Genomic DNA, 25,454 nt, shown 5'->3' on the forward strand with positions numbered 1-25,454 from the left:
GGTACTCTTTAGTATTGAATTAAAGTGAAGGAAAACACTTTGTTTGGAGAAGGAGGTAGAGACTGGTGAACCTAAGACAAGGAGTTTCTCTGTGTGGTCAGTGGAGGAAGACAGAGCGGTCTCAGTTCAGAGTAGACAAGGTTAAGCCCAGTGGTGGTGGTGGTGTTCCCTTTTATGAGTCTAAATAGAAGACATTAAATAACTGAAGTTACTCCTGCTAAATAAAGTTATTTGTAAATATCACCTAAACCTCACAGAACTAAATATTTTATTATTGGGAAAAAAATATTGATGTGCAGTCTTGAAGTCAAATGTTAATATTAAATTTTTATTGGATACCCTTTCTGATTTTTTTTGTCAGCTCTGATTTTTCTGTTTTATACTCTCTCTTTCCCAAAACGATGGGCTGTATCTAAGTATCAGTATCTAAGGTAGTGTTCTGCAGAGTGCAACAATCTAATAGTTGGTTCTGATGTCACTGCTTAGTATTTTTAATGTTAATTCTGTATTTAGTTTTAAGTGCGGAGACTAGTTTACTAAAAATGAACTGCCAGTGTGTTTTTTTTTTTAACTCATATGTTCATGGATTCTACCTGAATGAGATGATGGTTAGAAGCTTTAGGTCTGTAAGAGAAACTGTGATTGTGATTTGTACAAATTTTTTTTTCCTTTTGGGAGTGAGTCTCCCCAACAATGATACAGTCAGTAGCCCTTTTGATCAAATAAATGTCTGAAATAGAGACTGCTGATTTTATTTTTGTCCACTTCATCTGATAGAGAGGGAGGATGTTTTAATTTAGAGCCTGTATTTATTTTGCCAATAATTTAGGAAAGCACCGTTTAGTGACTGTCAGCTTTTTCAGTGTCAGGAGGGGACAGATTGTCTGATCTACTGGAGATCTGCTGCTGCTGTCCAAGAGGGTGATTAATTCCAGGTGCGGGCCGAGCAGAGCTCTTGGCTGGCAGAGAATGAGGAGATCATTTGGTCCACCATTACGCGAATATTGAATACTTACATTTAAGGCTGCATTGAAGGAATTTAGCTTGATAGTTGTAAATTTAATGTTGAATATTATAGCTCAAAATCCTACAAGCCTTGAAGAAGGGGGGACCTGAGACCCCCTAAGCTGACTGCCTGTGGGACATCTCTCAGACAGTGATGGAGACGTGGTCACCTTCTAGCTGGCAGGCACTGGCATCGGAGCAGGACTCTGCTGGCTCCTTCACTGCCTCAGGTGGGCTTACTGGCTGCGAGACCTTTGCATGAGAAGACTTTATCCCCTGTGGGCAGGAGGTCTGCGTGAACCCACACGAATAAATGTTCTCATGTTTCCCTGGCTTTATTCCTTCAGTAGTCCTGATGAGATTTATAAAGCTGTTTTCCTTCTTCAGTTTCATAATTAATATTCTGAGAAGAAGAAATACAAAAGCTAAAGTAAAAGTTTCATTGCCTGATGATTTCTGCCTGATCAGTTATGCTGACGTTTTCGAGTATACCGATGTGTAAACTGTCAGGGCACATTCATTGTGCTGGACAGGGGAGGCAAGTGGAGAGCTGTGCATTTTTCAGACGTGGTTGCTGCTGGCAGACGCTGCGTTTGATGGAGGCTAGTTACTTCTGTGCTAGGTTAATCAGGGTATTCCTGGACAGGTCTGTGACAAGATGGTCAACCAGTAAGAGTAAAATTTCTGTTTAAAAATCCCTTCTACTCCAGCAGAAAATGTTTCAATCTGTTGATAACTAATCTGGGTTTGCATGTTCCATCACAGAAGTCTCTTGTTGTTGGTACACGTGCTGCACTTCACAGTACAGGGGTTTGGCTGGGGCCAGCCTTGACAAGCCTTTCCCACTGCAAGTTGCACGTAAACCTATTTCATGTAAGTTCTGATTGATTTGCATCTTAATTCTTGGTAAGATGGCTATTTGACTTTTGAGGATGAACCTTCTGTCTCCACTGCATTACAGTTTAATATACTTTTGCAAGTCAGTTCAATAGCTGGTTTTGCTGAAGGCATTTCTGCAGTAAACCATATGCTCCTTTTTTCCTTTTCTTTCTCTGTCAGTGCCCATTTTTGAGGCCAGAAGAGTTAAAATTGGCTCTTTTATGTGGTTACATGAATCTACAAGTGTATGCTGTCATTCTCTTCCATCCAGCCCTGGTACACAGGACATCACTCACATGCTGATTGAAAAGCTATCCAAATAACTCCATCAGCCAATTCATTCAGTGCAAACCAACTCCAAACACTTAACCTAGGACATCATTTGGCATCTGTACATACTTTTTCTTAATTTTTTCCTTGAATCTCTCATAATCAAATCTTTTGACTTGATACTTGGGGTTGTATGTGGCCTTGCTGGCTGGGGGGTGATCGTGATGGCCCCTGGCTCTGACACCTGGGCAGTAATTCATTGTTCGGGTCATCACATCTTCAGCTATTGCTTCAGGCAGACTTTATTCTTAACAGATTCTTAACCTGAAACTTCTGTCCCAAAATTCAAGATGCTTTTAATATAATCCTTTGCCTGTTCTTAACCGTCAAGAAAGTTGCAAAGTATCCCTTTTTTTAATCTCTTCTCTTTTGGGGGTGTTGTTATATAAGCATCAAGGACAGGATGGATGTGTCCATGTGATAGAATTACAGTTAACAAGATGAAAAACAGCAAATCATGCCTGAAAGCTTGAAATAGTCTGTGGAAAGATGAAAAATAGCAGTATAACTTTCAAACAAATATTTTTTCCTATGCTGTACCCTCTTTTCGCTGACAAGTTAATTCTTTCTGACAGACTTGGCAAGTGAGCAAGTGTCTCCAAGGCAGACACTGAAGCTGCTTCATGAATTCATGTTATAGTTTCTCTGATATTGTTGCTCTGCTCAAATGGTATTTTTAGCTTTATTCACACCTTGCTTTAACATTTTTATGAGTGAGGATCAATTTGTTATCCAGTCCAAACCAAGTGGTGGGTTAGTGTTTTTCATCATTATTGTTGTGACGTTGTCCTTGAAGAAACGCTTGCAGGACCTAGGCTTCCTGGAAGGGAACTCTGTGACTTCAGGATTATTTAGCCAAGAATCTTACTTCAAAAGTCGGACCTCTCGCATGCAATTTTATGATTTATTTAAAAAATTGGAATCTTTTCTTTAGAGATGTGTAAAATATTCAAATTCCTAATAGTAAAAATACTGTATCTCATTACGTATTTACTTGGTTGATATTTATTTAGACTGTTTTGTCACACAGCTTTGCTCGCAGAATGTTTTTTGACTGAAAGTTTTAAGTTGAAAGAGGTAAGGTCCTTCACTGACCTCTGCCTGCGTTCGCTTCTACCTTGTGCATTGTACCGTTAAAGAGGCCTGGTCTGGGAGGGTGTTCAGCAGTAAAGCTAAAAGCACAGGAAAAATCTGTGCAAGGTGGAAGTGCAGAACTTTTTTTTCCAGTGCCAGTAGCACAGCACTATGTTTTTCCCATAGTGTCGTCACAGGTGTGCTAGTCCCCAGCCTCCCACCACCCCAGTGTCTCCATCCTCTGCCATCCTCTGCAAAGTCCTGTAGCTGATTAACAGGTGCAGTGACAGCTCAGCAGAGCATCATCACCCTTTTCCTGAGAGAGCAGGGGATAGAAATGTTCTCCTGGGGTGTATTAGACATGAAAAGCAGGATAAAAATGAAAACAGGTAGGAAACAAGAGAGAAAGGCTCAGTGATAGATGCCTGAAAATTATTATCGAATAGTCTATCCTCCACTGAGGGAGCTCAGACAGGTTCAGCAATGGCTGCTCTTTTCTTGTGGTAAGATCCCAGCTTTCAAATTCATTTTAGGTGTTCGTCATTCAGATCCTTATCAAAGCCAAATAATTAAAAAAGCGTACCTGTCTCAGCAATGCATCGAGTTGGAAAGTTAAGCGTTCCCGTATGTCCAAAAGTGATAGATGCCTGAAAATTATTATCGAATAGTCTATCCTCCACTGAGGGAGCTCAGACAGGTTCAGCAATGGCTGCTCTTTTCTTGTGGTAAGATCCCAGTCCTTACCTGGGCCTCTGTCTGGCACGAATAGGCGCTGCCTTGCCACCCATGGTGTAGCTCAGCACAGGTGCAGCAGCCTGCCCTGTTTGCCCATGGCAGTGAGCATTGCTCACGGCAGCGCTGTCTTCACTCGCGTGAACGCCCTCCTGGTTTTACCTGGAGTTGTTCTTACAGAGCAAGAGCTGGGGAAGAAAAGAAAATTATTCTGCTTCAAAGATGGCACTGAAAACAACTTGAGAGATCTGCATCGGGCAGCCTTTACAGAGCTTTAGGAAGAAAAAAGTCTACTCAAGAGGATGTGGAAATGGAGAATTTTGGGCCCTTTTTGCAAGGAGTAGGTTGAATTACGTACATCAGCTGCAGCAGCAACTGAGAAAAATAAGAGAAAATTGATTTAATATTGTAGGTTTCAATGTTCCTTCCAAAATAAGTACAGTCTAATGATGGAGAATGTCTTTTCAAGTGGCAGATGGCCACATTAAAACTACAGCTGTGCCACCATTTTGGAATTTCTATAAGGCACACAAGAGGAGGGGACAGCTGCCTATAGCGTAGGTGCTAGACTCTCCTAGGAAAGCTGATTTTTAACCTGGATCTGATCCCTGACCTTGTTCACGGCGTGACGTCCTGGATGGCTCTCCCAGCTCAGCAAGGGGAGCGGCGCAGAGGTGGTGGGACAGGAGCTGCCGAGGTGGTGTGGGGAGAGGGAGGGGAGAGCTGGGGCTGCTTGCCCTGACCTTGGCGCTGGCAGAACCATCGCTGGAGTTCTCTGGAGCCTGGTTCAGCAGGAGTCGGGAGCCGCTGTCTTGCAGCGAGGCGAGATGGGATGCGCAGCAGCATCTCCCAGTTCCTGCTGGGATTTTGTCAGCATACTTAACCTTTAACTTGAAAAACAAAAGCACAGCTGCCTGTCACCCTGCTTTGAAAATTTGCTAGCCTCGGCACTAAAGGAATCAGAAGACTTTGAGCTGGAGATGCAGTTTTCTTGGGCTCAGAACAGCTATAATTACTATTTCAGAAGCTGTGTTCTGTTCTAATGAGTACAGTTGTTGCAATATCTGGAATATTTACCCAGGAATTAGAGTCTGGCTGTGTAAATTTTACTAGCTCATAAGAAAAGTAAGCTTAGTTTGCGCTTCTTGAGTGTGATCTACCATGAGCCTTCTTGAGAAAAAAAATAGATGCAGAAATAAAGTTAAGGTAATAAGGAAAGGCAGAGGTTTGACCTTTTTATAAAGATGTATGTCAATACACTGACGTGTGTGTGTGTGTGTGTGCGTGTATACATATATATAAAATCTGAGTATTGGGGTTAGGGGAAAATGCATATATGGGGCATAGTAGAAAGCAGAAATCAGAGGCAGTGGAGAGTATAGGGAGGCAGCGGCACAACAGAAAGCAAGCGATGGGGGAGCTGGGGGTGAAGTGAGCAGGGAGGAAGGGCAGGTGCTGAAGGAGGTGGCTGAAATGCCGTTTGGCTGGAAGAGCCTTCAGCTTCTTTCTTGCACAGAGGCAACACGAGATGTTCAGCAGCTCTTCTCAGTTCCTGCTGTGTCTCTTTAACTTCTCCGTGGGAAAGAAAAGCAGTGGGCTGTATGGTCGTTGAAAACAGTATGGGCAACTACAAGAGTAAAACTGTGTTTGGAAGGGAAGAAAGATTGTTAGAGGATAAGGAAAAGGTAAGGATGGCTGAGAAAGTCTGGAGAATTGAAAAAGAGAAAGAAAAAAGGCAAGACCGCAAGAGACGTCATCTGTAGTCAAGCAAAAGACAAGTGGGATGAACAGCACGAGGAAGCACAAACAGACAGATTTCACGTGTGAAGCGTCAAACAAAATTATTAGAATGGAGACTAGAAAGACAACTGGAGACTATGATAATTCACGTGATTGTTTCTAAACGTGACAAAAACATATCTTCCAACACCTGCTTACTGTTTATATTTGAGTGTGTTTGTAACTAGTAGGGTTGACTTTTAATGCTTTATTTTTCTAGCCTCTTGGGTAGCTTTTAAGTTTTTTGCCTTTTGAATACACCAAATGGGTAGGCGTTTATTTTGATGTTATTTGGAGCCTTCTATTATTTTCCATGCAAAAGAATTTGATACTCTCTAGGTTGTTTAAAAGATACTATTCAATGATTTTGAAGTTGTGTTTGAAGTCATTAGAATAGCACTGCAGAATATAAAAACTGATGGATAAAGATTCTTACGTCCAAGAAATGAGAAAAACAAACCCTCTGATCTGTTTCCTACCTCTGCAATGCAGAGCTCACCACAAAGCAGCTCTGTCTGATCACACTTGGGTTTTACACTTAGAATATCTAGTTAGTAGTCCAGGCAGTTTCTTGAAATTTTCTAGGTGTAAGTAATTCACCTAAGTTTTACAGCTGTTAATTTAATCCCTCTACTGTTTTCATACCTCTCCTCATCTAATAACAAGTTTAGCCCAGACACAAGAACTCATAAATTAGCAAAGATATGTAATCGAAGTGTGTTAAACGCAGTGTTCAGAAGAGAAGTGGTATTAGCTTAATCCCTTTCCTCAGTCAGTGCATCAGAATCCTCTCTTGCATGTCTCTTAAATACTGTACTTTATGGGATCAGGTTACACCAATTTTTCCAGCAGCAATTATTTTGAGTTTCTTGTTTGCTGAGGAATATGCTTTAAAAATTAAGCTAGTCATTGGTGTTACCCATTTGCCATATTCTGGAAAGCAAACTGATTTCATTAGAATGAACAGTGTAAAAAAAATGAGGTTTTCTTTTTGTCAGATGCACAATAGTTTATTAATGTATAAAATCTAAAAAAAAAAAAAAAAAAAACAAAAACAAACAAACAAAAAAATCCCCAACCAAACAGCATTTATGTGAGAAGTATCATTATTGACAAAGACTGCTATCTGGCTGTGTGCGCTGTTCTGTCAGTAACTAAATGTCACGTTCAGATAGTGCACAAAAATGTTGTGACAATTTCTTCTTTTCACGGGAGATCTATAGTACACAGAAAAACACCTCTGGAACTTTACACCTGCAAATGGTAGGTTTCCCTTGTAAACTGAAGCAGAAAATTCCTTTTCTTGTAGGGAACCATTCAGGCTACAGAGAGCCTCTGCCAAGCATCTTGCCACTTGCTGGGAATAATATATTTTGTTTTCTGTGAACTCTTGAGGGTTAAGTTGTTTTCTTGTACTGTTAGTTTTAAAATTTTTGTAACAGGATGCCAGTTGGTTTTGAAGAGTAAAGCTTCCAGCAATGATTGCTGAAAAAGGTAAAATAAGTATAAAATATTAAAATACTTTTTTTCCGTACTATTTAGGAGGGTTAACACTTCTTCAGTTTACCATTAGATTATTATTGAGATCATGAATACAATGTTTATAGCAATGATGACATCTTTGACTTGGATGTAGGAAAGTGAGAGAAAAATGACTCATTTTTAATATATGTAGTTTCATCCAGGGCTTTCGAATTTTTATTCGTATTGCACATGCATTTGTTCTTGTTTCCTAGGTAACAACATGTGTTAAAAAAGCATATTTTTACCATGGTAGAAGTAAGAAAAGTTAATCTCAGATAAGTATGGAACTATCAAAATCGTACTAAATCTTAAGATTTCAAAATCTAGATTTTATATTTCAATCTATGGTCTCTGTGTGCATGTCTTTAGACATATAGTTTCTGGAGTATATAGGTATATATATTTGCTTAATTTTAAATTGTAGCACAATTGTTAATTTCATTCAAGTTGTACATACACACTTCCAAGTTTAAAGATCATACCAGTTTCTGCCTTTATTCTCTGCAGGTAATATGTATTTATGCATATTTTATATAGCTGAGAGAATGGCTGGGAAAGGAGATATATAGATACATATACATACATTATATATATATATATATATATAAAAAAATAGATGTTTATATGCAGGTTGAGATTTCAGGCTTTTCAGAAAATGAGCGTTCTATTGTTTTCTGCATATATGAAAATAAGATTTTTTTTGCCGGCCTATGAGGTGCATCTGAAGAGCTTTCTTCACAGAAGAAACTGTGCTGGAGTATTCAATCTAAATTGAACTGTAATGTTGAAAGACTTTTATAGGTTTAGTTGGAGGAAGGGGAATACTGCCTTTTAAAAGAGTTGTGAAAAAAGTCTCAAAATAAAAAGGGACCTCTGGCTGATATTTCACCTGGCAGTCATGTTTTTTTTCTTACACAATATATGACAAAAACTATGGACCTTGATCACGTAAGCAATATTTATTCTTTTAATCTCATAAAATCAGTCACATTAGGTAAATGGTATTACTGTGGTCTCTCATGCCACTAATGGATTAAATGTAAGCAGTTCCAAGCTCTTTCATTTTTTTTCGCAACATGTTTGTAAACAGCTTATTTATAGTGAGGGCAAAGCGTTACATCTGCACCTTAAAGGAAATCGGTGTTGGTCGTAAGTTTAAAGAAGCATTTTTATTTTGCTTCTGAACATTCAAAGCAATATCCAGCTATGAGAGAGGATGTTACAGAACTTTCTGACTTTATAATATCTTCAGTTCTTTTATTAGAAGGTATCAGCTTTAGGTTTAATTCTCCTCCGTGGCCTGCATACATCACCAGTGGCCATGAGACTCTGTAAATACAGTAAATAGCGCTGTACGCTCATACTTCCAGTGTGAAATTAGTTTTAGAAAGCTTATAGGTGATCAGCTGAAGGGTTTTTGTTCCCTCCTTGAATGTTTTTGGAAGATCCAGAGGTAAATTCCCTATGTGATATAGCCAATCTCCCTTTGTCTTTTGTGCTGTGAAGGCCTTGAAAGTTAAAAAGCGATTTTAAAGTTGCTTGCAATAATTGTGCGCTGTGTATTTCTCTGTCACTACACACTGTCAGCCCAGTACTCGGCAGAGGTTCCAGCTTTGGCTGTCAGCAAAGTGCTTGTGAGCCTCTCTGGGAATTGCAGAGGGAATAAGGAAGTATTTGAAAATGTTATTTTCTATGCTGACTACGTTCACTTTCTCCACTGTCATTTTTGCACACACCCACCCACCCCACCCCCATTTTTCATGCAGTCTGGTATCTAAAATTAATTTCTGAGTTTATCAATATTAAATTTCTAAGTATGGAGCATTGTGTATTTATTTATGTGTATTATTTACCTGTTAGCTAAAATAAATGAGGCACTGTTCATGCAAAGAGGAGAAAACACATATTCTGTCTGAAGATTTGTTAGTACCTTTCAGTCTCACATTGCAGGCAAAAAAGCTGGAATGAACCTCTGGAGATTGTATAGTCGGTCTCCTAGCCCAAGGCACTATCTTTGTCATTCCTCACAGACACTGTATCACAAAGAATTATAGAATAATTTAGGTAGCAGGGAACTTCTGGAGGTCGTCTGGTCCAGCCCACTGTTCAAGGCAGGGCCACCTTCGAAGTTGGGTCAGGTTGCTCAGGGCCCTATTCAGCTGAATTTTTAATAACTCTATGGATGGTAAGACTTTTCTGAGCAACATGCTCCAAAGTTTTACCACCCTTATTAGGAGTTTTTTCCCCCCTTCTATCTAATTGGAATAACGGGAATTTCCCTTTCTGCAACTTGTGATGTCTGTTGCCTTTTGTCCTTTCACGGTGAACCTCTGAGAAGAGCCTGGCTCTCTCTTCTCCATAATCTTGAAAACAGCACTTAGATTCTCCCTTAATCTTTTTTCTAAATATTAGAAACTAAACAAACTCAAGCCCCTCAGCCTCTCTCCATGCATTGTGTGCTCCATCCCTCGATCATTGTGGTGGCCTTCCACCAGACTGGCTTCAATAGATCTATCTTTTTCTCTACTGGGGAGCTCCAGATGGGACAAAATGCTGCAGATGCAGTCTCACAAGTGCTGAACTGGGGAGAACGATCGCTTCACTTTATCTGCTGCCTGTGCTTTTTCTGATTCAGCCCAGTATGGAGTTGGTCTTCATTTCTACAAGGATGCACTGCAGGCTAATGTTCAACTTGCCCACCAGGACCACCCAGTCCTTTTCCACAGAGTTGCTTTCCTTTCCAGTTGGTGCCTGGGCTGTTGAGTGGGATTACTCCATCTCTGCAAGCTGCAGGGCTTGGCATTTACTTTTGTTGAATTTCTTGGGGTTTCTGGCACACCATTCCAGACTTCACTGCCCTTATCTACAGAATGTTTTGCTTTATGTTCCACCTGAATCTTCCAGACATCTCTGTAGATAATGGAAAATAGGTTTGCTTTCTTTTTCATGGTCTTTGACATTTCTGTACTCTGTTTATTGTGTTTCCACCTCAGTCTTCTCTGCTTTCCTTTTTGTTTCTTTTTCAGATTAAATTTCACAGATCTTTAATCCAGGCACACTTTTTTTTTTTGAACCATAACATCTTAACTGTGGACAGAAACATCCAGTTGAGACCTCACCGGTGTAGAAGAGAGCAGAGAAATAACTTTGTGTCTGCTATAATCCTATTAAATATATTTGTATGCTTGCCTAGTTTGCAAATAGTGGATGTTACGGAGCTGGGTTCAACTTCTGAATGACCGTGGTCCTCAGATGCTTTTCAGGGTAATACCTACCTAATCACTTGCTCTTCATCCTTGGTTTATATAGTTGAATATTCCTGCTTATTGGAATATCTTGCATTTCTGCCCATTGAAAGGCATCCTGTTTCTTTCAGATGATTACTTCAGTCTGTTTGTTTTATAGTTTAATCTGCTCATCCAGAGTGCTTGCAGTTGGTCTAAGATTGGTGATTGTTGGGATTTATTCATGACCTAGGTTGATAAGTATTGAAATGGCACATATAGGTTTGAATATGTATAATGTATAGAAAGCAGAATACTGAATAGCAGGGGATCAAAAAAGTTCCAAATATTTGCTTTTCTGTTTGGACTCAGTATAGCTTTCCAATCACTTTTGCATTCACCCTGAGACAGGTGAACTTTCTTTAAGAGAGTGACATATATTACGTTCTTGTGAGAATATTTAGTTAGCACATGACATCTATTGTGTTCTCTTTGTCTCCATGATTTGCTGTCTTGCTGCTGATTTGACTGGATTTAATAATGAGAAATCCAGGTTGGCTTTTTTTTTCAGGTTCCTTCAAACTGTTCTGTTCCATTTTTTATTTCCAGTATTTCCTTGAATGAAAGTTTAATGCCAACTGTAAAAAGATTTTCCTCTCCTTGTCTCTGCCTTTTTTTTTTTTTTTTTTTTTTTTTTTAAGAGCGAAGTTGACCTTTTCTAGTTGTCTCGCATCTCCATGAGTTCTCCAAGATGATTACTGCTGGCTTTGAGACTGTTGAATTACCACAAGCCAGGCCATAGCTTCTATAGTTGCAACAGTGAAGAAAATCTACCTCATGCAAATGTAGTGGAATTACCAGCAATTGCTGAGATTTTCGTCTAGCACATCAGCAGTAGTCACTTGTCTTACATGAAGGTGCCATGGACTCTTTTAATGATTGCAAATGACTGGGCCTTAGGTTTAGGTCTGGTTTTAAACTAACATAAGAGTCTGAGTCATATTAACCTTAACTGTGACTGGGCAAAATAAGTTAATTCTCTTTGTGCTTAATGGATGTTGATGCGCCTGTTAAAAACAAATACACATGAGTTTGGAAGAAGGCCTGCATGTGGCTTGAGTATTGCATTTCTTTGCTTGCAGTCAGGCTATTAACATAATTTAAACATTGTTCTGCGTAAATTTTTAAGCAAACAGGCACAGGCATTTGCATAACCCCATTTCTAGACAACCCCCTGCAACTCTGTGCTGCCAATTTAATATTGTTTCAAATACTGTGACTTCATCTGTTGGAACATTCACTACCTAGAAACTTGCGGAGAGTGTAAAAAAACCCTTGAAAATATTTTCCCTTGGTGAATAATTGTCAGTCTGTGCATAACTCCTGATGTTGGTGATATTGTGATATTTGGCCCTTCGAGCTCAGAGTGCCCATCTAGGGGCAGAAGAGAGTGGATGAGTGGGAAATGGAAAGAAGCTGGTAGGATGAGGCGGTGGTTAAGCCATATGCATCATTTCGTGGTTTCAAGGTGCTGGTACTTTTGACCCCACAAATTGCTGTGATGCTTGGCTCAAAGTCAGCAGTGTTCTGCACAGTGTGAACAGCATCGTCCAACTCTAGTATCTCAGTCCTCAGCTGATTTCTCACAGAAATATGAAATGTTTTTTCACCTTCCATCTTGTGAATGGGTGTGTATTTTGGTTTTCTTGTGGTTCCCCCCCCCCCCCCCCCCCCCCCTTCTGTTTAGAAATAAGGATTATTTGGAATGGTAGCCCACTGTATAGGTTAGTTTCTCATTGCACAAAGACTGAAAGACTCTGAACTCAAGATAGTTACTTGATGAACTGAACAATATTGCCGATATAGGACTTCAAAATATTGTAGAAGGGGGAAAAATAGGGGGAAGGGCAAAGAGTTAGTAAGGAGGGGTCTGGCTTTATTTGGATTTTGCCTTTTGACTTGAAGAATGTCTTTAAATTACACTTTCAAGCTTTTCTCCTAAATTTCGTATGCTTTAAACTTGTACTTGAACTACAAATTGAAATGCTCCTTTACTTTAGTCCGGGAGCTGGTGTTAAAGTAGCTTATCAAATATTAGTAGGCACACAATGCCTTCAACAGTGTAGTTTTTGGAAACAATGCTGCCAAGTTAATATTCAGTGTCACGTTTTCCCTTTTACCTCTTGGAGGTGGCATCAGATGGGATTCTGGGAAGACTGGCTGCATTGGCAGACAGGAGCTGTCTTATTAAATTGAATTTAAATCCTCATTTGATAAACTTAAATGTGACTCATAACTTTTTAGCTTTCCCCTCAAGAGGTTATTAAATACACCAGATAAAATAAAAGACAGAACTGCTCATAAATCATTAATGCTGGCATTAGTATAGGACTTGATTTTAGCCCAACTAGCATACTTACTATTAAGGAGTATAGACTAGTCTTCCCAAACCAGATGGTTAGTCTTTTTCCAAAATTAGCAACAGAAATTCTTCCATTCCTATGTTCTTGTTACGAAAAAATGGCACCGTGACAATAGTCAGTTCCGTAACACGGATACACTGTATTAAAGAGCTGTCACTTTTTAAGGCCAGATCTGCAAGTGTTTTTTCTCCCCCAACTCTTGTAGGCTTTATTTTTGGCATTACCTGCCAGGTCTCAGCTTTTGGACTTTGTGCTGCTGTGTAACAGTTGATGACATGAAGAACATAACCAGCAAAATAAAGGGTCCTCCCCCACCTGCCCTTCCATGCGGTTTCCTTTAGGTTGTTGTAGAGGAACCCCTAAAGCTTGAATTCACGATCTCACAAAAAAACAACTTGAAATTTGATTACAGTTTTTCCCATTGGCCTCAGTAGATGCTAGTGTTCAGAGAACTCATTTTTAAAGGTAACAGTAACCAAAATAAAAAATTTAAACAATTATTTTTTTATTACAGACCAGGAGAGAGTCTGGCCCAAATATTTTGCATTTTATGTCTAAAACCGAGCCATGGACAACTGAGATGGAAGCCATGACTGTGGGAATAAAAGGCAATATGAGTGAACGTGCTGGGCAGCAGTCTTACTCTGTTCAAACGGGCTCCTCTATGTGAGGATAGACACAAGAGGGAAAGAAAGTGAGAGAGGGACTGTTCCTAAGCATGGGCAGGATGGAGCTTAATTTTATTGTCTGAAGAGTCCGTCTGATTTCAGAGTAGCTCTGTGCCATGTGGGGAATCAGTTAGTGGGATATGTGTTGGTGGGATGGAGATGGTGGGTCTTTCAGAAGGGAATCATTTGGGAGAAAAAAGAACATGCTTAGAAGCAACCAAGCAGTACTTCAAATTAACTTTATTTTTCAACTTCCTTGTTTGTTTACAGTAGTTTACAACTCATTAGAGATCATAAGTCCTTTTCAGAGTTTCGCAATTCTTATTCAATTAGTCTTCTTATTTGGCAATTAGACCGAAATGAATTTTTATTCTTTGAAAAAAAATGTGATTTAATGTATTCACTGAGATTTGATGTGGTAATGAGTTATGATGTCTTGTAAGTGAACAGGATTTTTTAGCTAACTAAATAATTAAAAAGTTAGCTGTTGTATATATTTGGTTATTTGTTTTATATAGCAATTCTGGTGTAGTAAATCCAATGCAGTAGGAGTATCAGAAAATAATAGCTATCCCTTGAGTAAACAGAGTTGGAATTTTTCCTTTAATTTTCCTTTAAAATACACATCAGTGTAGACTCAGCACATGTTAAAAAAATGGATGAACAGAATTTTACATCTGTGTACTGTAACAGTTAGTCATCCCTTCACACAAGGCCATATATTTCCACTGGCTTCATAAAAAGAAAACTACTAGTAGTTTTGTCAATGTATCAGAATCTCCACAAAAATAGTGTATGGGTTTACTTTTTATGTTTTTGCACTAAAAATAATTCTAGGAATACTAAATATAAAGAAAATTATCTTTAGCTTCTGTATTTTCTCAGCATTTTTAATTTCAAAACTGAATTTTTCAGACACATGGTTCATTAATGCACTTTTAGTGACTCTTACTGATGTTGCAGTTTGTAAAGTTATTGTAAAGTGAAATTAGAGTAAATGTGACCTAACTTTGCAGTTCTGCAAAATCTGTAACAAAGTGACTAGCAAATTAAGTGACTTCATCCATCTGTGAAATATTTCAAGGTCAAACCTTTATTGGCTACAAGATTTCTAACTAAAAAGACAGAGGGTGACAGTACTTACAGTTTGGTAATATTTGCTTACTGAGCGTGAAATGAAATTTAACAGTGTGGCATGTCTACATTTGTAAATTTATTGTGGTTGTTTAGACTTCTTGGAAAATGAAATGTCAAGCTATCACCCTCAACTTCCAGAATGTGATCTTTAGGTCCAACAAAAAGGTTCACTTTTTTTTTTTTTTTCTTCCCTTTAAACCAGTGCGAGATTGTTTTCATTTCACTTATATTTTTCTTAAGTGAAGCAGAACTTGTGGCCCAACTGCATGTGAAGTTAGGATGTGGCAATACCAATGCAGACGTGAGCGTCTGATGCAGCAACTGCTCATTATCATAGCGCTTGCTACCACTGGGCATCGTGTTCAGCTCAGTGGGACGGTGCGTGAGGTTAAGCTCTTAGAAGATTTGTAGATTGAGATCCTATGTTACCCAAGTACGAAAAGGCTGTGATCTCCATCTGAGTAAGTATTGCATGGAATAATTTACAGGCAAGCCAATTCAAAGAGTAGAGAGTAGGACGGTAAATTGTAAATACCCGAAACACCTTTTTTTAAGGGGTTAAACTCAGACCTAAGTTTTTTTTTGTTGTTGTTTTGTTTTAAGGAGATAGAAGAATTGCAAATTCCAGAATAGTTTATTGAAGAATCTTAAATCTCAGTCAATACCATGTAATACCCCCTGCACAATATGGTATAAAACCAGGGAGAATGCATGAGCATGTCTACAGAGTTGCTTTAGTGCTTCTGAGCAAAATGTTAATGGTTGAGTAATCAAAATACCAGTAATTAACAAGTCAGTTTGTAAAATACACATCCAGTCTGAATTTCATCTTTTAGAACTGTTGTCTATAGCTATATACTGAGCATCTAAAACAGTGAAAATGCTTCTCAGCTAGGGTATCTGCAATAAGTTACAAAACTCTTTAGGACAGGGAAGTTAGCTGTGTCAGATCTCTTTACACTGACTTATAATTTATCTGGTCTGGTGTGTAATTCCCTTAATTTTTTTCTTTTATCAGTTGGTTAGCGTTGGCAAAAACTGAAGTCTCTGAGGATTTTGGTCTCTTGAATCTTGAGGTGATTAATTACGAGCTCTGCCACTTCATGCACGCATTAGGCAATACGGAACTTGCTTTTTGAGCAGTGTATTCATCTTCTGTGGCTTTCTTTCATAATTAACCAAGAGGAATGCTATGTGTTTCTTGATATGCACACTTCTTTACTCAGGTTTCCAAACAGATCATAGGGAGCAACAATTGCAATAGTTTCAATAGCAGATTCCTGCAACACGACCTGTAGACCAAGAAAGAAACAACGCCTGAAGTTACAGATCTGGTTGAAGAGAACAGGGAAGAGAGAGTGAGGATGAAAACATGTGTTAAAAAGTGTGTTAAAGTGGATGTGTTAGGGATCACTTCCTGAGAACACCTTGATAAGCATTTGTATTTACCAATGACGAGGAGGGCCACAAGAGAGGAATGAAGTAAATCCTGAAGTACAAAGCATCGTCAAAGGGGAGTCTGAAAAATTAGGCTATTTTGTCTCTGCTAAGTGCCACAGAATGTAAGTTCCAAGGAATCTTTTGTTTGGGAACTATCAGCTTTCAAAGAGAAGAAGCCTCGATAATCCTATCGCTTCTGGAATGTATTCTGAGGTCAATGATCTCATAATCTTTTACAAACAAAAATAGAAGTATTTATTCTACCTTGTAGCATTGTACCGTGAAGGGTGCAACACTGAACAAATGATCACTTTATATTTAGTCCCACAATTTTATATAGCAAAGCTGTTACTGTAAGAGTGCATTTCCAGCAGAAAATGTCAAAACTCGTGGCAGAAGTGGATGAGTTTCGCAAGCCCAGGATGTAATGCATTTTTATCCCTGTGGTTTGCCTCTTAACATTCGAAACAAGGGACACCAGTCTCATGGAGGAGAATGGAGCAGACAATTTTGAAGTCTGTGTATTTGCTTTGTCTGTATTTTCTTTGTTAACCACTTCACAACAGCGTAATCAGATTTTCTCTTTTTTTTTTTTTTCCTGGATGGAAGATGGTGGACTCGTGCTAGGAAACAAATTACAATCTGAACTGCAGAACCTGCTCTGTGCCCTTGGGATGGGGACAGAAAGGAAGTCAAACCTCATCCATAAAGAGGTGTCAGCAGCTCTCATTTCCCAAACTGCTGGTTGGCGTGAGGGAGATGAAGTACCACACTAATGTTCAATGGGCCTTGCTATCGTACTGAGGGCTTGTGGATGGAAACTGTGATCCTTCAGTGCTGTGGGCATGTAATACTCGGGCCTCATTAATGTGAGGTTACATGTGAAGTTGTCCCTTTGCCTTTCAAGTCTATGTTCTTTTTACTTGGTATGCTTTGTGATTTCAGATTACGCAAGGACATCAGGCATTACTTAAAACTCAGGATTTAAAAAGAAAAAGGGACCAACTGTGCATGGAAGGTATTTAGAGAGAAGGAGAAGGGTTAATCCATCTCAGTAACTGGATTCTTCATTGCCATCATGTTGGCCTGTGCCTCTAGGGCAGGGGACTCCAGATGGATGGTTTAATTTGCATATATATTTACATAGTCTTTAATCTTAAATTCACATGATCGTGATGGAGAATTTGTCTGTAGTTGTCTTTTCTAAACTGTTGAGCAGACTTTTCTTCTTGTCAGAGCTCACCTGCAATAAAATCTTTCTATTTACCCACCGTATCTTGACCCTGATAAAACATACGGGGCTCAGGATACAAATAATTTTCTGGATGCCTGTGTTTTTTCCCAGAGGGGCTTTTTCATTGGTTCTGTTTCCTAGTTGCAGTCTTCGCTGTCAGATTTCTTTCCTGTTGCCCATCCTTTATTAATTCTAACCACTCCTTCAATTTATTAAACAAATTACAAAAGTTTCTTGTTGCCGTAATTCTTTGATCAGAGAAATGCACAATGGATGACTGGTGGATGTTTTCAAGAATGAAACGTAACAAGGTTTTCACTGCTAGCAAGTGATTACTGTTATTGGGTATTAGTAAGAGAAGGGGTAGAACAGCCATCATGGTGCTGCTGAAGAGTACAGACATTCCTCTGCACCAAGGAGTTTGTAAATATAAATCTTTCATATGGTATCTGTGATACAGAGAAGTGGTATCAGACAGAAGATGGGCAGAGAGGAGGATTTACATGAAATGGCATATGGAGGTTGTTGCTTCTTTCTAGTGTTCCATATCATGCTGGTCCTTGATGAAGCCTCTCTATGCCCGTGGAATTAGGGTGGGATAATCTATGGGAACATGTGTGTGTGTCTGTGTACTTAGAGCTCACTGCTCAATGAGGCTGTGGCCACGGATGGTGGGGAAGAGTCTTGGTGAGCAGGACGGGATGCATCTATAGCAGGAGGCTTTTCCACAACCATTTCTGCTAATATTATGAGGTAAAAGAAACTAAGTTCATTTAATGTCACATAATAAAAAGTCTCTTGCATCTCTTACGTGGCAAGAGATGTCCAGTGATGGATTCTCCTGTAGCCTACCTTAAATCTCACATGTCGCATTTGGGTCTTCCGCTGTCAATTAACTGTGGAATCCCACCTACCTCAAACTTGTTTGATGGTACCCTATATCTCCTGTAGTCTACAGGTATGCAGCCTAAGAAAATATTTTGTTGATTTTATGCAAGAACTTCATTTAATGTATTTGCTATGTATTTTTGTTCTAGTGAGCTGTAATTTAATTAATTATTCTTTCTTTCCAGTGCTCTACATACATTTTAATTATGGTTAGAATTGAAATGCGCAGTCTTTGAAGACTGGAGAATTAGGGAAATATAATGGTTTTTACTCAGTGAGGAGTAAAAACTGTATCTATATTCCACACCACTTCTCCATATGTATTTCATAGTTGATTTGAGATATACTTTGTGCATAAAACAGACACAATATGCAAAATCTTGGTAGTGTTCCCTCTAGCCATTTGCTACGTTTCTTTAGAAAGATGAAAACACCTTTAATTCAGACTTCTCAAAGAATTATGTTCTAGTTTTAGTATTTTAAAATATCAGTCTACTGCTTCAGCCCTAGAGGGGTTTCAAATACGGTTAGAGTAGTACTCTGGTTAGCTTTTCTTGTAGAATGATTATTGGTGTCACAAAATATTAAGCAAACTCAAACTTTTTTTGTACTTAATCTTACCTAAGTTGTATTTCCTTGGTAGCGGTCAAGCTGGCATTTGTTTCTACATATTCGTGTATTCTAATTAGTCACATTTAAAGCCAAATAGCCTGGAAAGAGAGGAAGAAAAATAGAATGTATGCAAACTGTTTCAGCTGAATTGAAGGGAAAAAAAAAAAAGAGCTTCTTTTCCCCGAAGCATATATTCTGCATGAAATTCAACTTGACAAGTGACCCTTTTAAAACAGTGCTACAAAGATTTCTCAGCATTCTCCATATACAAGAGGCAGCGTTCTTGTATTAAAACCACAAGCAGCCGCCCAGTTCCCTCTAAATGAATGTAGCTTCTTCCTCTGTCCTTTGTCTTCTACTTTATCCTCAGTCACTGCATTGGCATTCGCGGCTTTATGTGCACACTTATGTGTGAGAAAATGTTCCAAAAAGCAAAACCATTGGGAATGTTAATATGAAATAATATATATATGATAAAATACAATGAAGAACTCCTCCAAGTATTTGCTGGCAGTTGCAAGTCTCTCTTGAAAATGTGTGTGTTCACTTACAAAAAAAAAAAGAAAAAAGATTTGCCGGTTAATTTACAATGAGGTGACAGAGAAGCTGAACTCCAGCTCTCAAGTCTTGCGTTCTTTAATTCAGGAGCAGAAGGAGACTATGATCTACGATCTATGGTCTATGATTGTACGTGAGCAACAAATAACAAGAATGTATGAATGACTTGTGAAACTGAGTGTAATGCATTAAAATCAGAGCAAACTGATAATTTAACAGTATATAAAAAGTATCAGATCTTAAAAACAACAGTAGTGGATGAGCAGTATTTTATCACCATCCAGTTCTCATCCAGCAATATTCCAGAGATAGTGCAGTGGTTATTCTGCATTTTTTTTCTCTTTTCAAATGAGGGAGATGTGCAGTGTAATATTTAGTATGTCCCATGCTTTTGATGGTCTCTCCAGGTGTCTTTAGAAAGAGCACAGAACTTGTGTTCAGAAGCTTGCTGTGGTACCTCAGGGGGGTGATGGGCTGGTAGTTTCTCCTCACGCGGAATATTGACTTTGTACACGACACTGCTTCTGCATATATGGACCATATGTTCTTACAGTGCTTAATAGACTGCAAATTACAGGCATTTGATAATTTTCAAATAGATAAGCTCACATTTTACACCAAGATTTTTAGGGCAAATTTTGAGTGGAAAATTGCAGCCTTAACATGAGCAATTACGGCATGTAAACAAACATCTGCTCTTGAAAAACTAGAAGGTCAGGCAAGCTGATACTGTAAGATGAATAAGGGGAATAGTTCCTTTGTCTGTTATTGCGGGTCTCCAGAAACGACAGCAGATTATCAGAGACATCCCTCAGTTGAAAGAGAGCCAGAGAAGAAATGGTCTGTTCTTCCCTTTTGAGGTTTGCAGTATCTTTGTGGTTAGGGGCTTGAGGAAGGAGGGAAAAGAAATATTTTCTATATTCATCCAACCTCCAAGGACTGTTTATATTCATCTTAGTTTTTGTATTGTGCATTTATAATTTTGTGGGTGTTTTTCCAAGAGAGTAACCTGAGGCAGGTAGGTCTCCGCGAGTGCCGTTGTGTGTTCTCTTCTGTGGTTGCCTCCCAGCGGAGCGTTCCTTCCCTCAGCAGGCGGCTTTTAGGGGCTGCCCAGAGAAGCAGAGGGGGAAACAGGAGGGTGCTTCCATCTAAAATATTTTTCTTTTAAACACTGAAACATGATGATGAACAGAATGCAAAATACCTGCTTAGAAATCTTAATATTTGGGGCCAGTTCCATCTGTATTTATGATACAAAATGTTAGAGAGGCTTGCTTCATACACTGGCTCTGGTTTCAAAGCATGTTTGCAAGCCCACTCAAATGGAAATCCTTGTTAAATATTTACTACCTTAGCGGCTCATCCATGGATACCAAAATGTTTTTCCTACTGCTTTCCCCATATACTGGAAAAAGTGCTGTAGAAAAGAGGTATGTCCGCTGTGAAAGTTTACCTAGATAACCACATAGTTAATTTTGTGCAAGTAAAAAGTTGAATTCAGATATTTTACAAGATGAGAGACCTAATCTTTGCTATGGATAGAAAGGCAAGGTAAAGCTTAAATGCTTAAGTATCTTCTAGAGAATTGTCAATGGCTGCAAGAGCTTTTATGCCTCAGCTTAACTACTTGAAAAGGACAGTGTCTTAATGGTATATTTGTTTTATTACTGCCATGAAGTCTCTTCCAATAAGTCACTGACCTGAGACAGATGCAGGTTGATGGAGCTTCTTCTTAACTTAAACGAATTAGTTATCAGAATGGAGAATGTAAATATTATCTAATTGGTGTCAGTTGGCAAAATTTTTATTATGCAAATCGTGCTGGAGACAGCATGACAATCCTTGCTGCTTCTAAGGAAACCACCTTGGAAAGCACTTGCTTCGATTGCAGTAGGTGTATTCACAGAGAAAGGATGAGCCAAAGAGCCTGAGACATTTACGTTGTAACTTCTGTTGCGGTATTATAACACCAGAAAATTGATTCCCCAAATTCTAGTTCAGAGAGAGCTTCAGAGTATCAACCGACACCTAATTTTATGCCCTCTGGGCATAATTATCCTATTCTCTTTGTCATTAAGGAATGAAACTCACTGTCATCTCTGATGTTTTAAAAATTTGAAAGCTAATGTTTGTTTCTTTCTCTGCTCCTCCCATAAAATCAATATGCCTTTCTGGATCTGTGGTATGCATCTATTATGTTTCTGGTTTTTTTAATCCTGTTCAAGCAGAAGGTTGCAATAGCTGTGTTCATTTCCATGAAGGAATGAGTTGTTCACCACAAGAAGCTGCAGAAGGGTGACTCCCGAGCAATGGGGAAAGCAGTAGTTAGCTCTTTGGGGTTTAACTACAGTAAACTGTGTTTGTGAAATGGAATTCTCTGCTTCTATGTTTGAAAGTAGGACTATGATAAAATATTTAGAGGTATGGCATGAGGAGTAGCTAATGAATGTCTCCAGTGTTCTCAGCAAAGCAGCAGAGGTAGTATGTAATGCATATGAAGCATAAGTTTTGTTCAGAAATCTTTACAGTATAGTAAAACTCTTAATACTCTGACTCCTATTATATGACAACATTGCCCTCAGATAAGGTATTTTCTTCTGTTTAAATTGCCCTGAATACCAGAATATTTTAGGGTGGGGAAAATCCTATCAAAAGCTCAGCTTGTTCTAGGTTTAAAAAAAAAAAAAAAATGCTGAAATTGTTTTTCTCTGCTGTTTGCATTCATGCAAAAGGAAACAGGTGTATAATTTAAGTGCTGGCGAGACTGTCAGCTTGTGTGTTAGAAACTAGGCAACACCTGCTTCTGCACCTTTGGTATGGGAGATGGAGGCTGTCTTTGTAGATGGTAGTAGTTGGTGGGATACAGTGAAGAGCAGCAGAGCTTGAACGTGCCATGCTTATCTGAGGAGTGCTAGTGCTCTCCCTCAACCCCTTCATGCTTTACATACAAGATATGTGGGAGTCATTAGTTTGAGCACTGATCGATAATACTGTTTAGTGCTTTTTTTCTGCTTTACTAAATTAGCCGTGTATGTATGTGATGCACCTGGGCGATGCACTTCATGAGCATGGGGAAGAGAAGAGAAGGTCCACTGCGCAAGGTAATGACACGCTTTCCAAAGCTCAAAATTCACTCAAATTTAGATCGGTTCTCCCTAGAAAATGGTCAGGCAGTTGGTGTACTACATCTGGTGCTTACTGTGCTAGCTGAGATCATTTGGTTGCTCCCTTGTCTGCTTATTTGCTGTGTTGGTCTTGTTACGGAAAGGACTGAAGACTCCCTGGGGTGTGCCGAGGACCAGGAGGCCGCTTCTCCAGCAGAAGCTTTAATGATACTAATGTAATGTTTTTGCTGCTTGGCGGCAGAGCACAGAAAAGACACGTGAATTGAAACCTGCAGAACGTACAGTGATCCCTTCTTAAAGATCCATATAAAAAGTTTTATTGGCTTTTTTTATTTTTGGTAATATGCTTGTAATATTCCTCTAAGGTCTTTACCCTTTGCAAATTGAAAGCTGTGTGATAAAAACAGACTTGTAATAAAACACAACCTCCTTATAGAAGTTACACTAAAAATAATTCTGGTAGTGCCCTCGGGGTGTTCATCAGCTAGTGACAGAGGCTGCATTTTCAGAGTGGAAAAGCAAGGGCTGGTAAGGTCAAGGAGGATGAGTCTGTATTCCTGTGGGGAGCTTGGTAGGTGCATCCAGGGTTTTTTGAGCTTTTATAGATAAAATGGATGTATTTTTGTGACAATATTGTTTTAAAATACCTGGGAAGCCCAGAAGAGTTCCAGTGCCTGCTTTTAGCGTGTGTTTGTTTTCAGACCCTCAGACAGCAGGTCTGGCTGACCTCTACTAGTAACTTTTACATGTTTCAAAACTAGAAAATCCCAACTCAATTCTGATTAATCTCTGCGTACTTCTGTTGAAACAATGATAAATCGCAATCCTGGCTTTTGCTTTACTTCTTTTACACTTCTAAAAAAGCTGCCCTGGTTTGCTCTTTGCAAAATAATGACTCACTGAAGTGTCTCTATCACCAGAAATAAATCCCACCTCTGCCTGCTCTTCGTTTTCCAGGTGATGATTCTGTAAAATCGGTTTTACGGGAAGACTCTCTGACTTCCTCATGCACGTAGGTGCAAAATGGTATCTCCTGTGAGCATGGGTGCAGGTGACCATGTTCAGCACGTGGTTTGACTGAGGCGACTGATTGATCCCCGACTTGCACCAGCAGACAGGAGAGGTCCTGCTGGACTAGAGACCTGCTTGGCTTGCAGGAGCGTGGTTACAAAAAAAACCCCCGTCAACATGATAGGATTCAAGCAGACGCTGCTTTAGTTCTTGTGCGGGAGGGAAACTTCATCAGAAACACGGATGAAATTCCAGCCTTATCTTAGGGAATGTGTGGGGGATTCAGGCACGCAGCAAAAGAGCCAGCGCCTTTTCAGGATTTGTGTTCCTGTCATCCTGTGCAAAGGATAGTGTGCCATGCCTTCATTTTAAAGTTTTTAAAACTCTGCTGGGATTTGAAAGGAGTATTGTCGTGGCAGGCTCATGATGTTGCTTCCTTTGTTTGCCTATTGCCACCTCGCCTGGCCAGCTCTATAGGAGACCTGTCTGTGGAGTGCCTTTTAATGTTTAGATCTAGCAGTGATTAGAATACGCTAATGCCCAGTGGGTATATGTGTCATTTTTTAACAGCTGCCGAGCTTTCTCCCTGCTGCTCCAATTAACGCGTTCAGCACACACTTGCCGGTGAGTGGGCTGTGTGTATGGATTAAACCACTTTGCTATTTATTCATCCAGCATATGTGATGCCAGAAATGGATCGACGTGTTTCCTCTTCTTACAACAAATGAAATCAAACGGGCTCCTGAGCCTGTGCCCGGATAAATATGAGGGCAGCATTTAACTGGCGAATGAAAACCTGTTTTGCCTTGAGATATGGTTCAGTCCATTGACTAACATCTATCCCCGCCTCCCAGCCCCTCTTCAAATGATGGAGACACAGGACAGGGAGCTCTCAGTGCTGGGCTTCCCCTCGCTGGCAGGCAGGTCTCTTCAACTTTGTCCTCTGCTGTTTAATAACCACTTGAAATCCTGACTTTCTCCTTTTGCTTCAATATTTTCCTCCTTTGACTATTTTCATGTTGAAATATTCCAGTCACTAGATTTGATAAAGTGTGTGTCCCCCTCCATTTTTTTTTTTTTTTTAAAGGGAAAACAATATGCTTCCTAGTCACAGCTGAGATAAGGGAGGGGTTTTTTTAATGGTACCAGAGCGGCTGGTGGGAGGCTGCAGCTTTGCTCCGGTGCTTGCGGTTGGTTCATGCTGGGACAGCTCTTTGTGAAGCAGGGGGCAAAGGGGGCTGCCGGCTGGTGCTGCTGAGGAAGGAGATGGAGCGCTTCTTGGGCTTCGTCAAGCAGATAAGAAGATCAAGAAGAAGAAAAGGCAAAAAGTACCGGCCAGAGGAGGATTACCACGAGGGCTACGAGGACGTCTACTATTATGCCTCAGAGCATTTTCGGAGTAAGTATTTTGCATAACCTCATTTTCCTTTGACTGTGATAAATGCTATGCTTTTAAGATTTTAAAAAACCCTAAACCCCCAAAAACGCAAACAATATTCCTTGCTTATTAGAATCTGAGCCTTGTGCAAGTATTAAAACGTCGGTTCCTGTTAGGGCTTTATCTGGCTGTGACTGCTGATGAACAATACAAAGCAGCTGAAGTGGCACAGCCGCTCTCAAAGTAAGTGGGGTCTGTCTGCAAACCCGGGTAAGATTTCAGGTGCCGTTAATTGAGTCTGACTGCTGGAAACCTTTTGTTAAAACACTTTGTGTTGAGAAGCGATAGGGTGGCGGTAGCCCTTGGATAATGCCTTTGGAAAGCTGCACAGTGGATATTTTTAAAGCACTATAAAGGCAGTGATCACTCATTT

General features: G+C 39.5%; 1 protein-coding gene across 7 annotated transcripts in view; it reads left to right on the plus strand.

Moving 5' to 3' along the window:
- GRIP1 (glutamate receptor interacting protein 1) overlaps positions 1 to 25,454 on the plus strand; it is a gene marked incomplete at its 5' end in the record, with an annotated part of 332,803 nt that overhangs the window by 74,998 nt on the left and 232,351 nt on the right. For 5 of the 7 annotated variants that reach the window (XM_082308360.1, XM_082308365.1, XM_082308367.1 and 2 more), the window contains one exon: positions 24,910 to 25,042. The exons of the other annotated variants lie outside the window; for them this stretch is intronic. In XM_082308360.1, the coding sequence (XP_082164486.1) occupies positions 24,910 to 25,042 (133 nt within the window). Of the gene's footprint in view, positions 1 to 24,909; positions 25,043 to 25,454 lie in introns of those variants that run through there. 7 annotated transcript variants of the gene reach the window in all.

The sequence above is a fragment of the Platalea leucorodia genome (genome assembly GCF_965183815.1).
Source record: "Platalea leucorodia genome assembly, chromosome: 4".
NCBI lineage: Eukaryota > Metazoa > Chordata > Aves > Pelecaniformes > Threskiornithidae > Platalea > Platalea leucorodia.